At 39.4% G+C, this 14820-nt stretch overlaps 1 protein-coding gene and 1 long non-coding RNA gene across 4 annotated transcripts in view; both read left to right on the top strand.

Moving 5' to 3' along the window:
- Positions 1-14820, top strand: part of LOC116048269 (F-BAR and double SH3 domains protein 2) — a 65897-nt gene that overhangs the window by 40271 nt on the left and 10806 nt on the right. The window contains exons 10-15 of one of the 3 annotated variants that reach the window (XM_031297262.2): positions 1463-1558; positions 3415-3489; positions 7757-7873; positions 7998-8102; positions 13418-13507; positions 13637-13699. In XM_031297262.2, the coding sequence (XP_031153122.1) occupies positions 1463-1558; positions 3415-3489; positions 7757-7873; positions 7998-8102; positions 13418-13507; positions 13637-13699 (546 nt within the window). The remainder of the gene's footprint in view (positions 1-1462; positions 1559-3414; positions 3490-7756; positions 7874-7997; positions 8103-13417; positions 13508-13636; positions 13700-14820) is intronic. The other 2 variants (XM_031297264.2, XM_031297265.2) reach the window with 2 other exon arrangements.
- Positions 3755-5987, top strand: LOC118495047. The gene is made up of 2 exons (XR_004897338.1): positions 3755-5070; positions 5255-5987. It is a non-coding gene; the product is annotated as an uncharacterized LOC118495047 (long non-coding RNA).

Raw genomic sequence — 14820 nt, 5'->3', positions numbered from 1 at the left:
TCTGTTGTGTAGCCTACTCTTGCTAGCTTACTGAGATGCAACATGTCCACTTTCTTGTTTGTAAAACTGCAACATATTGAACAGTAAATGGTCACAGTAAAAGACAAGCGTTTTTTGTCGTCATTCGAAGCCATTCCACTACAGGCAGAGTTACTCTCCACGGCTGATAAAAATGCAATGATATTTACGTGTAGCAAGCCTCATCATTAATTCCCGACATGTTTATATCTGTCAGCCGCTGACGTACCGTCACCTGTTGGGACATACATGCTGTTCGTACCGTCTCTGGTTCTGACCACGGGAACAGAAACAGGACAGCTCACTTCAACGCAGCGTAATAACTCCTGAAAATAATATCCATCTCGCAAATGTATTTGTCTCTGCAGTCATCTCAACCATCGAATACAGCGACAGGAAAATAATACGGCCTTTTTTTTTTTTCCTGTGAAGAAATGTGTTGCGGTGTTGGTGAATTCTTAAAAAAAACAATGCACCACTAAATGTTGCGTTAAAATGCGTTGTAACTCGCGTTACTGAGATTGTAACGAGTATAATATTACCGAAATTTAATTAGTAATGAGTTATATTACTGCGTTACAGTAAAAAGGAATACATTACTGTAATTGCGTTACTTTTGTAACGCGTTACTCCCAACACTGTGAGAGACACAGCTCTCCTGTACTCATTTGTAAGTTAGTACTTGTAGAAATACAGAGTTTTTTTGGTCTCAAAACAGATACTATGGAGAATATCCATCCATCTTCTTGACATATTGTATTTCTTTGGTGAAATGAATGGGACACCTTGACATTTTGAGTACATTTGTTATAACTAGGCACTATTCTTCTTACATTACAGAATTGTGCCTAGGATTGGAGTTTGGAAACATTGTTCACAAACTGCATTTTAATAAAAAACTATTTCAAATTGAGGAATGCAGGAATGCTAACCATACATTTCTAAGGGAACCAAAAGACAAATGCTAAAACACAGTATATAAGAAACAGTATGACGCACTGAGTCACTACACAATAAAAACAAATGCCTTGAATTTTTGTAATGTGTTTTGTGTTCTTGTTTCTTCCGTTTGTGTGTCTGTGTAAAGCTTGCAAGTCCAAATTAAACTGAAACAATTCTCAAAGGGAGAATGATGGATTTAGAACTTAAACACCACTCTGCGATTTGTTTTCAATAATACAGCAGCCTAGCTGGCAGAACAGCTGAGCACAGTGGTTAAAAGTACTTGACTCCTAGCCCAACTCACAAGCTCTTTGGCCTGGCATGGATGCCATTTAAAGTGAAAGGCAAAATATAAAACCCAAAATCTACGTATGAATATGAAATACTCACCCGCTGTGGGCTTGAAAGGCAGCTGTAAAAAGTTTCAGGTTACAATGGATTCAAAATTGACAAGTTTTCACAGCAAGAAACTATTCACTCTCTCCCTTTGTCTTTCTCTCAGATAATACAAGAGTACAACCAGCAGTTGTTCATGCAGGAGAACCCAGTGTTTCACAAAGCACATGACTTTCAGTTCCAGCCCAGCGAATGTGACATGGTGAGACACACATAGCTGTGCACACATCCACAGTATTCATATCCATACACATGCAACTGTGTGCTGTTGTGCTTAGGCCTGCATGACACGCACATCTCAGGCGTGGCTTGAGCCACGTCGAAAACGCGTGCATGCTAGAAATAGGACCGATGCCTGTTTTTCACGCGACACGCAAGCGTGTTGGAAGCATTTCCAGGCAAAATAGAATACAAAAAGATGTTTATATGTCATTTTGACACAAATTCATATTAATAAATGACATTTTGATGTTTGAAAGTCTCTAGGTTTTGACATAAATGCAGATATAAATGTAATTTTAAAAAATACTAATAAATAATTATCGATTTTTAAATATTGCACCTGTCAATACAGAACAAAATATTCTGTAGCCTATTTTGCCGTCAATACTGCCGACGTTGTCTTTGCTGTAATCAAATATAACAGTATATATTTATGTTTAACATGAAGTATACTGCTTGAGTGCATTAAATCAATGGGAAACATACATGTGTACAAGGCTAGCAGCAGCAGCGCCGCGTCAGACACGTTTCTGGTGTGCAAAGACAGAAAAATCCACGCAGCCGCCACACAACTGACACGCAACAGAAACGCAACAGAAACCCCACACTGCCTGCGTGGCGTGAGCGTGGCGTTTCTGTTGCATGTCAGCTGCGTGGATTTTTCTGTCTTTACACACCAGAAACGTGTCTGACGCGGCGCTGCTGCTGCTAGCCTTGTCCGTACACATTTATGAAAAATAAGCGTCGGTTCTATTTCTAGCATGCGCGTGTTTTCAGGCAGTGTGTAAGCTCTAACCTGTTAGCATGGGAGCCGAAATATAAACGGACACGCCTTAGAGTAGTTGTTTACACGGCAGGTATCTCTCCCCTCCTTTCTCACACACCCACACACACACACACACACACACACACACACACAGACACAGACACACACACAGAGAGAGAGATGGTTATCAGCCTCTCAGTTGAATTTGTGTACCTTTATTCTTATGATTTTAGAGAATCCCATTAATACAACTGGGTATGAGAGCTAGAAATCAGAGGGAGCCAAAGCTCTGATCGTTCTTATTCTCTCGAGAGATCTTTGGCGGTTTTGTTTCTAGCCTTTGGAGATTTCTATATTTTAACTATTCAGGATGGAGTTGTCCAGTTAACTAGCGTCTGGTGACAGCATGATAGAAGCATGAATCTACTCTGTGTTCTAATATTAATCGTTTTAACGCCAAATGTTTTGTGTCTACTGGGAGCTTTTCTTTGTAGTCCTAGCTTCTTTTCATCATTTACATAAGTCGCATAACTTATGTTTTTTAATTGAAGTGGTTACTGAATGTTAAAAATATTTAAAATAGTTATAAATCGATCTCAAGTCTGTGTGATCAAAATGCAGCAGTGGGAATCATGCTGTCTCACCCCTCTGGGGACTTGTTAAGTATTGCTGGCTCAAAAAGAGTCTCCCAGTGGACATTGGTCCTAATTCCACAATAGCTATCCTTTTCTCTTGTGTATGAGTCATTTTGTGCTCTCTTGTTTCTCAGCTTCTTTCCCTCTTCCACTTTCTCTCTCACTGTGTTCAGCCAAATTTTCCTTCTTTGATCTTTTCCTTCATTACATAAACTGGTAACATTTCTCTCAATGACAATGTGCTATTCCTTCCCTGTGTCTTCCTAATCCTGTTCAACATTTGCTAACAATTTTCCCTAACCTTCTTTCCATTAACCCCTCCCTGTATTCGTGTGTCTGCGTGCTTGCACTGCTGCTCTTGGGTGTGTGGATGCGTGGATGCTTGCCTGTGTGTGTGTGTATGTGTGTGTGTGTGTGTATATGTGTGTGTGCCAGACTCTGAGCTCGGTGCAGCAGTTGGTGGACATTGAGCCTTCGCCCGTCAGTGCCATGAGAATGACCCTGGCACAGGTAGTCTTAACTGTTGTTAGCATTCTTCATCTTCATTCACGACACAAAACATGGATCGCCTACTCAATGTCTATCTATTTATCTGTCTGTCCTGGTGACATTGACTTGAACGCTCATGTATTGCTTTACAATGCCTTGGCAAATCTTTTACATAACAATCCAGTTCAACTCTAACCTCTGGTACTATGATTGACATTTTGCGTGACGCTGGTAAATTATGAATCTCTATGTATGTATGACTGCTGAGCAAGTAACTCTCTAACTAATGACATAAATGAATAAATTACATATAATGTTGAAAACTGATGAAAAAGTGGGTTATGCATACTCTAACTCGATAAGGGGCTATCTGCCTGTGATCATGGCACTATGGTTACTATGCATAACCATTTCCCTCAAAAGATGCCCTAGACTGCTTGAATATAAAGTGCTAAGGTGGACTCTGCTTTCTTTCATGACTTAACCTTGATTGACTGCAGAAGACAGTAGGTAAACTAGAATAACCTTTACAATCTTATTCTTTGTGGCAAGCAGTGTGGCCCCATCCCTCTTCCCAAACAGAAAGTAGTGTACAGTAGCCATAGCAACTTGTCTAGTCAGTATCAGCACACAGTCTTTTTACACGAGACTATGAGCATGTGCATGTTACATATTTAAGGGTAGATGTTCCTTCCCTTATGTAATTACTGTAAAAGTTATAACAAGGACAGGTTATCAGAATCCCTATGTCCGTTTGTCATAGTACAATCACCATGCCTGTTGCATGCTGCAGCATAACCAGACAGGCATGGCTACAATTACACCTCTGACATCATGCCCATTGCTGGTGTAATAAATAAGTATAAAACTGACAAATATGTGTGATGCTCTGAATTACTGGTTGTGGATCAGACCAGACATGTTTCTTATTTGATACCTAATGAACTCATACTCATATTATTATGACTCTTCCAACCTATCCCACCCTATCTACCCACCATTACCCTAGTGGGGCCATTTGGGTACTTTATTAGACAAATAGTCAGTTAGTTAGTTAAGCTTTATTTATTCAGGAAACCTCACAAGACTACAACAAGAATATGAATTTGCTCAAAACAACAAACACACACACACACACACACACACACACACACACACACACACACACACACACACACACACACACACACACTGCCATACTGAGGAATATGTGTTTCTAACGTGTAGCTGTGTTGAAGTTCAGTATTAGGTGCGTAGAACTGGAAACCGGTCTTCCCCAATTTACAGTTTGTATGAGAAACCTATAAAGCCAATGTTTCCTATGATCTGGTTCCAAAATAAGCCATTGCTATTAGACGGAGGAGTTTTCTACCCCCCCCCGCTGCCCAAATTCTTGACTGTTTGTAAACAGTAAACCTGTTTATTAGAGAGTAAAATGAAGCTAATTATTGTATTCATTATCTTTGCTTACTATAAGTTTTCTTAGACCCAGCATGGTCTAGTTGCTCCATAATGAAACAAGGGAGCCGTACTTGCTGGATTACTGAGTACCAGTTATGACAGCGGCTCCACAGCACAATGCTTTGATACTGTCATCTGTTGGTGAGCAATGCAGTCCCAGCACATGACTTAACATAACAGATACCGTAACCTTGTTGCTGTTGCATCATCTTCTGAAATATCACTATACTATACTAAAATATGGTCATTTCAGGCAGAATGACCATCTCTGTACTTGTTTTCTTTTTTCTTTTTGTTGTTTGTGTGTGTATATTTTCTTTGTTAGATTCTGTGTTAGCTCACGCTTTCCAAACCTCCACACCAAAATCAACTCAAATCAGACACCAGCTCTCATAGAAGTACTGCTGCCTTGGAGTGTGATACAGGTGCTGTACAACGTGATGTATTATATTAGTCAAGACAGCAGTATGTCTCTGCAAGCTCTGGCGAGAGAGAACAATGGGAGCCTATGACGTGTGTAATGATGCATTAGAAAAGACAGTAGTAACTTTTTACAGTGACAAAACTGTCATTGGGTTTAGAGCTTTTTTTGGGGCATTTTTGCCTTATATAATAGTAAAGACCTACAACAAGTGTTTAGAGTGAGGGGAGCCTTCCCACAACAAGGCCCCAGGGTTTGGACTTTTAAACTTTCCTACCAGCATATACAGTACTTCCCAGTCACACAGACGACTACACTTTGACAAAGTTAATTCTCACCCCTTCATCCCTGTGGTTTCAGAATAACACAGTTGTTCTGTACCGTCCTCTAAATGACTGTTATTATGACAGTGGAGGTTGTTATTGAAGTACAGTATGATCACACCATTTTAAGTTCACTGTATGTAACATTTCGCTGAGCTGGCAGGCTGACTAGAGATCATTTTTTTCAGTAGTTGCTAATGGTTTATCATTGGGACCTTCATTTGATAAATTCATATTTGACATTGACACATCAATACATTTAGAATGCAATCTGATTATCATATGTCTTATTTGCTAAAGGTCCCCACTACATCTAGCCTGGGAAAACCCTGACAAACTTCTGTCAAATTTGAGATTTGCTCTGCAAGTCCATCTGGCCAAGAGCCCATTCAAGCCCATTTCCAATTTTTCCAAATTGAGGCACCAATCACAACCGTTGAGGCGGGCTTTACACGATGACGATAGCACAGCAAGGGCAAGCAGCTTTTTGTTTACATTCAACATGTCGGCCACCGAAGTGCAGTAACCTGTTGATGCCGCTGTCGCTGCAACGTCACCCGGATCTTTAGTCTGATTGGTTGAAGGACTATCCAATTGCACCCAGAGGCATTTGAGCAGCGTCCGTTGGTGACGCCCCTTTGGAAATGTGCAGTGAGTGAAGCTTGCCCAGACCCACTCTCAGTTACAACTGAGAAGGGTCTGGTTTCAACACTACATCATGATAATAATAAAAAAAAAAGATTTTGTACTGTACTGCACCGTGCCACTTAATGCCCTATAATATCACAATGACCAGCAGAACATTGTAAGGTGCTCCCGGACTTTTTTAGGGGCTACCAGCATGCTTTATGCTTTACAAAGCTGAAATACAGAATGAGGAATCTAAACAAACAGCATCACAGAATGGCACTTAAAGGTAACATGCAAGGAGAAGATTCAAAGTGTTTTGCATGCCAGTATTAACATTTTCCTCGCAACATGTAAATGCTGGCAGGCCACCTGAAAGAAATGCTTATTCACTCTTTTTACTCTATTGAAACTATACTAATAAACTATCAAGACCCAATTTACTTAGCTCTCTCTGCAGTATGTCAGTTCATAGCCACTGTTCAAATCTAGTTTTCTGCCTCCCTGCCTTAACTCCCTCCCTTGCCTGAATGTAATTAAGCTGTAAATCTCCCATGTAATACTCTTCGTTTCACACCTATACTTAGCCAGATTTATTCCCTTTTTGTTACTGAAGCGGCACATAATTAATAGATATAATGTGCATGGAAGCTTGCAATTAAAATGATCCTGTACCGTAGTGTAGCTAACACACTTATATTATCAGATTGTGGGAACCCCATCCTTTCAGGTCTGTGAGCACACATCAGTGACACGGAATGTACTGTATGTACATCCTGAGGCTCAGTTTGTTTTAGTTGGAAGTGACAATTGCTAATTTTTGAAAAAACTATGTGGAAAAAAAATGTGCGTTCATAAAGGATCCCATTACTCATAGTAAGAATAATGTTTAAGATAAAATGTATGCTGGTTGTGTCGTTGGTAAGTGATTGATTAGTAACTAGGTGTGTAAACTGTGAACTGTGACACATTAATACTTTAGTTTCTGAAGTAAAATTGCCACATTTTTATAATTGATGTGGAAGGCCCTCATAGCTGCTTTTATATGTAAAAAACAACATTTAAAAAGGCCTGTTGATGTGCACCTCCTGCTCTCTCACTTGATAGCACACACAAAAACATACAATCACACACTGATGCTCTTTCACATGTGGTTTTAATAGCAGCAATTTTGTTCCAAGATGATGACAATAGAGCTTTGCAACACGCTGTATTAATTATGTGAGAAGGAAATCTTTCTCTCACACTTTCTTTAGCTCAATTAACAGCTTCTGCATATCACACACCTTGTGCCGTTACCACCGACGGTGTACTTATGTGTGCACTTGTGTATGTGTGTGTTTCCCTGCCATGCTTGTGTTTGTGTGTATTGGGCTGGGTACATGTGTGTGTTTACCCTTGCCTGTCTGGTATGTATGTATGTATGTACGTGCGTTTGTGTGTTTGTCTATATTAGAGTCGTCAGCTGGAGTCGGAGACGGGGACGACGGAGGAGCACAGTCTGAACAAGGAGGCGAGGAAATGGGCAACCAGAGTGGCCAGAGAACACAAGAATATCATCCATTACAAGAGAGTAAGATGGACACGCGCTCACATTCGTCACATATACCCATTTTAGACAATACAAAACAATATGTTTAACACACATTCACACATTGTTACATTTAACTTATGTGTTTCTGTGTGGGGGTTTTTAGCGTCTGGAGGAGTGTGAGAACCATGGCTTGCCCCCCACAGAGCAGGGCAGACTAGATCTGGAGCTGAAGATAGAAGACACCAAAGAAAACATACGCAAAGCTGAGGTATGTGATCACATTGGGAACAGAGAGAATAAATGTTCCCTTTGCACAGTTGCCTCAGTGTTTGCATTTAAACTGGACCCTGTCTGTGTTAAGTTTGCATTTTTTTCCCTATGTTCTTATGGGTTTCATCTGGGTGCTCCATGGAGAACGGATGGATAGATCTATCAGACCAAAAAAAAAAAAAAAAAAGAATGATTATTCTACAACAAACCTTAGTGTTAGTGGCCGGTCACACTAAACAGAGAATGGTGTGTTTAAGGGGAAAAAGGGGAGTGTGTGTTTTTTAAAATGTGTGGTACAGCTTGGCACAGAAGTAGTAAATGTTGCGTATCGACGTAGACTCACTTCCTGCCGTGACATCAATGCAGCATTAGTCTCGAAATCAAGCACTCTGTTTCAGTGGCAACATACAATTCAATTCTGACTCATATTTCCTCTACCCAGTGTTTGGGCTGAGTGACTAATTATTTGGTAAATATTTTAAATACAAACAATGGCAGTTAGCATTCGGTCTGCCGATCTGAACAGGGTGCAATAACCGTCATCAAACATGGCCCGGGATCGATCAGTACACCTTTCACATCACACGAGATGTCAAATCATTTAAGTTATTCAACCATTGTTATCCACAAAGCCCAGTTATCCCCTGGTTTTGTGTCTGCAATGTGTTCAGTTGTAGAGGTTTAAACACACTTTCACACAGTTATGTCATCTCAGTTCACAGGTCTGATATCATTACATCTAGAGATCTGACCTATGAGAGACTACCTAACCCATTTGTTTTTAGATTTATTGTTCTTTTGGCTTTTTCTTCAATTCCTCTGTCTTTCCCCTCCTCTTCTGCCTCCTTTTCTTTCTCATCTTATGTTCACACTCCCTCTCTTCTCTTTCTACACCACTCAGCCTTTTCCACTTGCAGAGATATCTATCATTTATGTATTGATTTTCACAGATTCAACTTGTCACAGTATGAATGAGGTCACTGCATCATCTGTCATCCCCATCAGCTCCATTCTGTCTCAGTTCTCTCCAAAGTCTCTTTTGGCTTTTCATCTCTGTTTTTCAATTTCACCACTTACTTCACTTCACTACACTGTTCATTCTTTCCCTAATGCTACCTCTTTGCCTCCATACTGCTTTCTGATCAGGCTTTTACATATCTGGCACCCTCTGCTGCCAGGTTTATAAAAAGCATTTCATTTCTGATGTTACCTCTCTGTGCGATCACTTTTCACTATATTTTCTCTTTTCTTTATCCCTTAAGGTGGTTTTGCACATTATTGGTATGCAATTTTACTGCTCTTATTGATATATATATATATATATATATATACTACCTTTTGGTAGGTATTGAAGTTGACCTTACACTGCAAGAATATTTTAGCAACACTATCAGTAGCATGTGATCTCACTTTCTACAATATAATATTAATATAAAAATGTATCACAAAGTGCAAACACACTACATTTTTCCTACCCAACCCTCCCTCTCTCTCTCTCTCTCTCTTCCTCTCTGTTTCTGTCTCTCTCTCTTCTGTCACTCACACTGTCTGTCTGCTATTCTTTGCTCTTCCAGGCCAACATTACGTTGAGTAAGGTGATGAATATTTTATGAGATCATTTGGTACAAATGGCTTCAACACAGAGCTCTTATCACAGAAATATAAAGGGAGTGAAAGCGGTACAAAAGACATTTTACAGGTTTGATTACATCATTATCTGGATAGCGATTGCTTCATTCTTTTGTTTTTAATGAAATCTTGTCACCATCATCCCATCAAACATGTTACAGTGGGCTTTTCAGCCCCTTATAAGCAATACAATGAAGCAAGGCCTATAATAAGAATGCATAAATATTTACAGTGAATTTGGGAATTAAAATATATTGTTGAAGCATCTGTACTCAGTAGAGAAATGCTCATTGGTGTTTCAGAAGCATTATGTCTGTAATGCCAGTAGGAAAGACTGATAGCATATCTGGCCTCACTACCTTTCCTCATTAACTAATGATTCATAAATTGCCTATTTTGCTTGTGATAACATCTGGCTTTGATGGCCAACTGAGTTTCAAAATCAATTTTGTTTGTAGTCGATGTACTGTCTGTGCTTAAAATGTGACCGTTTACTGCATGTCAGTCTGCGGGGGAATCTGTGAGAAAGATACAATGTTTAGAGACAGTTTTATTTATAGGTTTTATTTATTTTGTCCCACAATAATTTTTTTTTACCTCCATATTTTATTGAAAACACGATACAGGAAGCATAAATATCAACACCTTAATTCATATACAACTTTTAAAGGCTTGCAGACCTATTTATTAGCCATGGCTATTTTAAGAATATGTTTAAAAGCCAGAGAGCTTGTGGCCTTTATGGAGAAAACTAGACACATTAGTATGTTGGATTGAGTAGTGTTCATATCATTATGGGGGAAGAGTAAGGTGGAATTTAAGTTCTTGTAATATGGTCACAAAAGACTAAAATTCAAATGGCTCCCCTGTTCTAAATGTACAAATTAGGGAAGGGAGCAAAAGACTAAAAGAAAGAAAACAGTGTAAATGCTTTATGCCTTTGAACCTATCCTGCAGTGTTCTACAGTACACCCCCCAATCGTCAGAAGGATCCTCTTTTTCTCCTCTCTGAATGGAATCAATTAACATCGAAAGAAACAGTAGAGTTATGTATTTTGTGCTCTCTGATTTTATGGCCTCTGGCTGAGTACTTGATAAAAGACTCTGGATACTAGAACTAGAGGCGGCGCATGTCTTTCCCTGAAATTACTCGAATAGCTATTACCCTAACCAAATTAATCAGCATGATGAAGTGATACATGCTGTGATAAAAGTCAAGAGAATATTTTTCAGAACATAACATTTTATATATTCTTATATAAATTATATATAATGACAGTGTGCCCTAGGCTAGCTGTGTGTACTGTAGTGGCACTTTCCTTATTAATAGAACATGCTTCAGAGATGGAGGGAAATCAAGGATAAAGTGATACACATGATATTCTCAGAGGGTGTGTGAAGGAAGGTGTGTGTATGAAAAATGTAAGATGTAAGGACCATCCAGAATTACCTTTAGTCAATACAGATTATTGTATTGTATTCTTCTCACAGACAAATCTATGCAATTACGCTTTCTACCTACTGGCAAATACAAAAATAGATCTATTATCTTTTATATACACTATCTTGCATGTTTGTTTTTGTCTTTCCTCTCTTGTAGCATACTTTGAAATAAAGCAGATGTTCCATCTGAAATTCCCCTCATTGATATTAGATGATAATTTACCTCCTCTCTGCTATTTTCCTCTTTCTAAGGAGTTCTTAGAGGATGGGAGAGTGAGAGCAGTTGAGGAAAGAGGCTGTCTCCATACTAATGAGCTGTTGAAGGCTGTTCTCAAACTGGCTCCACCAGACAATCTGGCCTCATTAACACGTGGCATCAAAATGCTTCAGACAGAAGACGCGTCAAGACAGAGACAAGATTGTGCTTTCCAGCACAAGCATACAAAACTAAAAAGGATTGATAAATAGATTGGAAGTATCTACTCATATACTAGGCACACCTTTGGTAATTAGAGCATAGACACAATCATAAGGGCATGTTCCAGTGTAGCATACCTTTGGTTATTAAAACACAGTGCACATATCATGTCAGTGGAAACACAAGACCAATTAGTTTCCTCAGTATGTAGCTTCTTAAAGTTTGTCATTTCAAATCTTCACTGTGTCATTGCTTTTCTCAGCAAGTTCAGCTGTTGTCATCTTCTGAGCTCTGCAGAATTCTTAATGTTTTATGTCTGCTTCCATGTGAGTCATTGTAAAAAAAAATTTAATATAAAAAAGGTGGTCCCATGATTTAGAATAGCTCTATATTAGTTATAGCCACACAGCTGAGTTTTCCTCCTGCAGTAGCTCGCTGCCTGTCTATCTCCATCTATATTTCCGTCTACCTTTCTGTCTGTTTTTATTGATTAGAGCTGTCCAGCCGGACTGTGTGTCTGTCTGAGGTTGTACAGTCTATCCACCAGCGATCGGTACTCACACCACTGGCGTCTTATTTTATTGACTTTAACTACTGCTGCACAGATGGCTGAACATGTATTGGCAATTGTTTAAACTTTTCTGCCCTTAACTCTGCTATGTTTATGGTCCAACAGCAACCTTTAGCATTTGTTGGGTGCTGCTAATGGAAAGAAAAAAATGGAGGCACTTAAGGGGCTCAGGTCTTATTGATCAAAGCCAGGAAGTCTGTCTTGATAGTGTGTTTCTGACTGCACGTCTCTGTGGGAGGGAGCTATTAGCTATCAATCTGCTCTGTCAGCATCGGTGAGAAAGGAAAGACATGGGTAATGAGAGAGGAAATTGATGAAAACCGTGATAGACAGCAGGAAAAAAGAGAGAGGATCAGAGATGAAAGAGAGTTGAGGAGGCGAGGCAGAATCAATGTAAATCTCAAGGGGTTCCTACTAGTGGTTATAGCCTGATCATATTGTCTCATTAGGAAATAACACCGCACATGTCCAGTGCTCATTAAAAGGAACGTACAGCCATTTTTGATGATTTGCCATTTATGAGACTACACGGCACATTTTGGAGCGCAAATCCAATTCACATCCTCACTCTGTCACTGAACTGTGTGGCATGTGATGTAATACAGCTGAAAGGAAAATGAAGATTTGATTGCTACGAGGTTCAACTTAAAATTATTTAAAAAAATAATACTATCCGCATTGAGGTGTATCATGACTACAGACCAGAGATCATGGATTAACAACCAATTATATATGAGAAATGGCTCCCATCTCAGTGCTAACTGTATAGAGTGATGTTTGCTATAAGTCATTATATTGTTACTGCCTTGTATTTGTTTTGTTTCAGCATCATGGCTAAAAACAGAAAGAGGTTGCCACTAATGACTGAATATAAAGCAGGGGGTGTGGCACTTTTGCAACCTGTAGACCAGATGTAGTCCAAGTAATAAAGCTGTCTGTGTAGTGTAAGCAGCCTGCTGGTAATCTTGACCCACAGTGAGACATTGTAGGCTTTTACCTCTAATTAAAATTGGAATGATTTTTTTTTTTTGTTTGTACGACCGCTTATTTTCATAGCTGTGTCCATCATTCCTATCAGTCATTATAACATTACTCAGCAGGCTAACTATAGTGATATGGGCTCACAGTTAGTGTCACAGTGTCCATAATTAGGCCAATCAGACATGATGTTTTTTAAGACTAATGCAAGTAAAAGTGTTTAAGCCAGTGATATATTTAATGTTCCTAACATACCTAACACCTCTCTCTAAAGACAATAAAGTTAAAAGCTGAGGCTCGATTGGACCTTCTGCGGCAAGTGGGGGTTGCTGTGGATACCTGGCTGAAGAGCGCCATGAACCAGGTATGTTTTATATATACTGTGTGTGTGTGTGTGTGTGTGTGTGTGTGCGTGAGTGCATGTGTGCGTGCGTGCGTGTGTGTGCATGCAATATGTGTATAAATCCCCCTGCTCTCTCTGTGCATGGTGTAGGTGATGGAGGAGCTGGAGAATGAACGTTGGGCCAACTACACTTCCCACGATCCCTCACTGTCGGTGAGACACCTCCCCTCGTATGTTGGTGTTTTCTCGCCAAGCCAGAAAACTTGTTCTGTTTTCACAAAAACAGAAAGGTTATTAATGAAATTTGAAAACATTGGAGGAATTAATGAACAACAGAACTGTTGACATAACATGAACCCTAATGTGACTACCAATATGCCAACACATACTGTAAATAAATACAGTACAGTACAGTACATACATGATTTGTATCAGCAATTCTCAAAGTCGCAACAGTTTTTGACTTGGCTGGAAAGTGCAAATCTCACACCTACAAATCAGGAGTAGAAGAGTACTGTTTTACTACACAACATAATTCGTAGCTGATTTGTGTTGCATGCATGGTGCCTCTTTTACCCACTTCAAATGAACACCACCAGACCACTGAATTGTGTCAATGTATGTTAGTCATATATCTACCATCCTCTCATTTACTTTCCTAACTGTTTTCCTTCTTGTACTAGAAAAACGCTGTATTCTATTTAGCACATTTAAAAAATGTAATTTTTAACTCCAAGGCACTGTCTTCTTCACTGGCTTCAGTCTTTATTATTTCATTAGTAGTTAAAACAACCCAACTAGAATAGTTCTCCTGACAAATCACTTCCTGAGTGATGTAAATTGCAAGATAATTGACCTTAGCCCTGCTGCCTAATCATCTGTGACGCCAGTTACAGCCTCTTAAAATGCCCCACTTCCCCACTGCAATACTGAAGTAGTCCTCACACAACTGGCAGTTTTAATTTCATGACCCCAAGCTTTATTGGCATGACTGAATACAGATCTGAAGATCTATTTTTTTTTATCACCTCATTGAATTGTGAGCAAGTGTACATACTCAGGGAATCAGCAGTTCAGGAAAGGAGTCCACCTCCTACCCTATAGAGCATTCCACTGCAAACAAATAGTTTGACATTATGGGAAATACACTTATTTGCTTTCTTGGTGAGAGTTAAATGAGAAGATTGATACCACTCTAATACCTGTACACTAAATATGTAGCTAAAGCTGAGAGCTACTTAGCTTAGCACAAAGACTAGAAACAGGGGTAAACAGCTAGCCTGGCTCTGTACAAAGGTAAAAGAAAATCAGCTACCAGCACCTCTAAAGCTTAC

Source organism: Sander lucioperca, chromosome 5 (genome assembly GCF_008315115.2).
Source record: "Sander lucioperca isolate FBNREF2018 chromosome 5, SLUC_FBN_1.2, whole genome shotgun sequence".
NCBI classification, from domain to species: domain Eukaryota; kingdom Metazoa; phylum Chordata; class Actinopteri; order Perciformes; family Percidae; genus Sander; species Sander lucioperca.
This window is presented reverse-complemented; position numbering and strand designations above follow the sequence as displayed.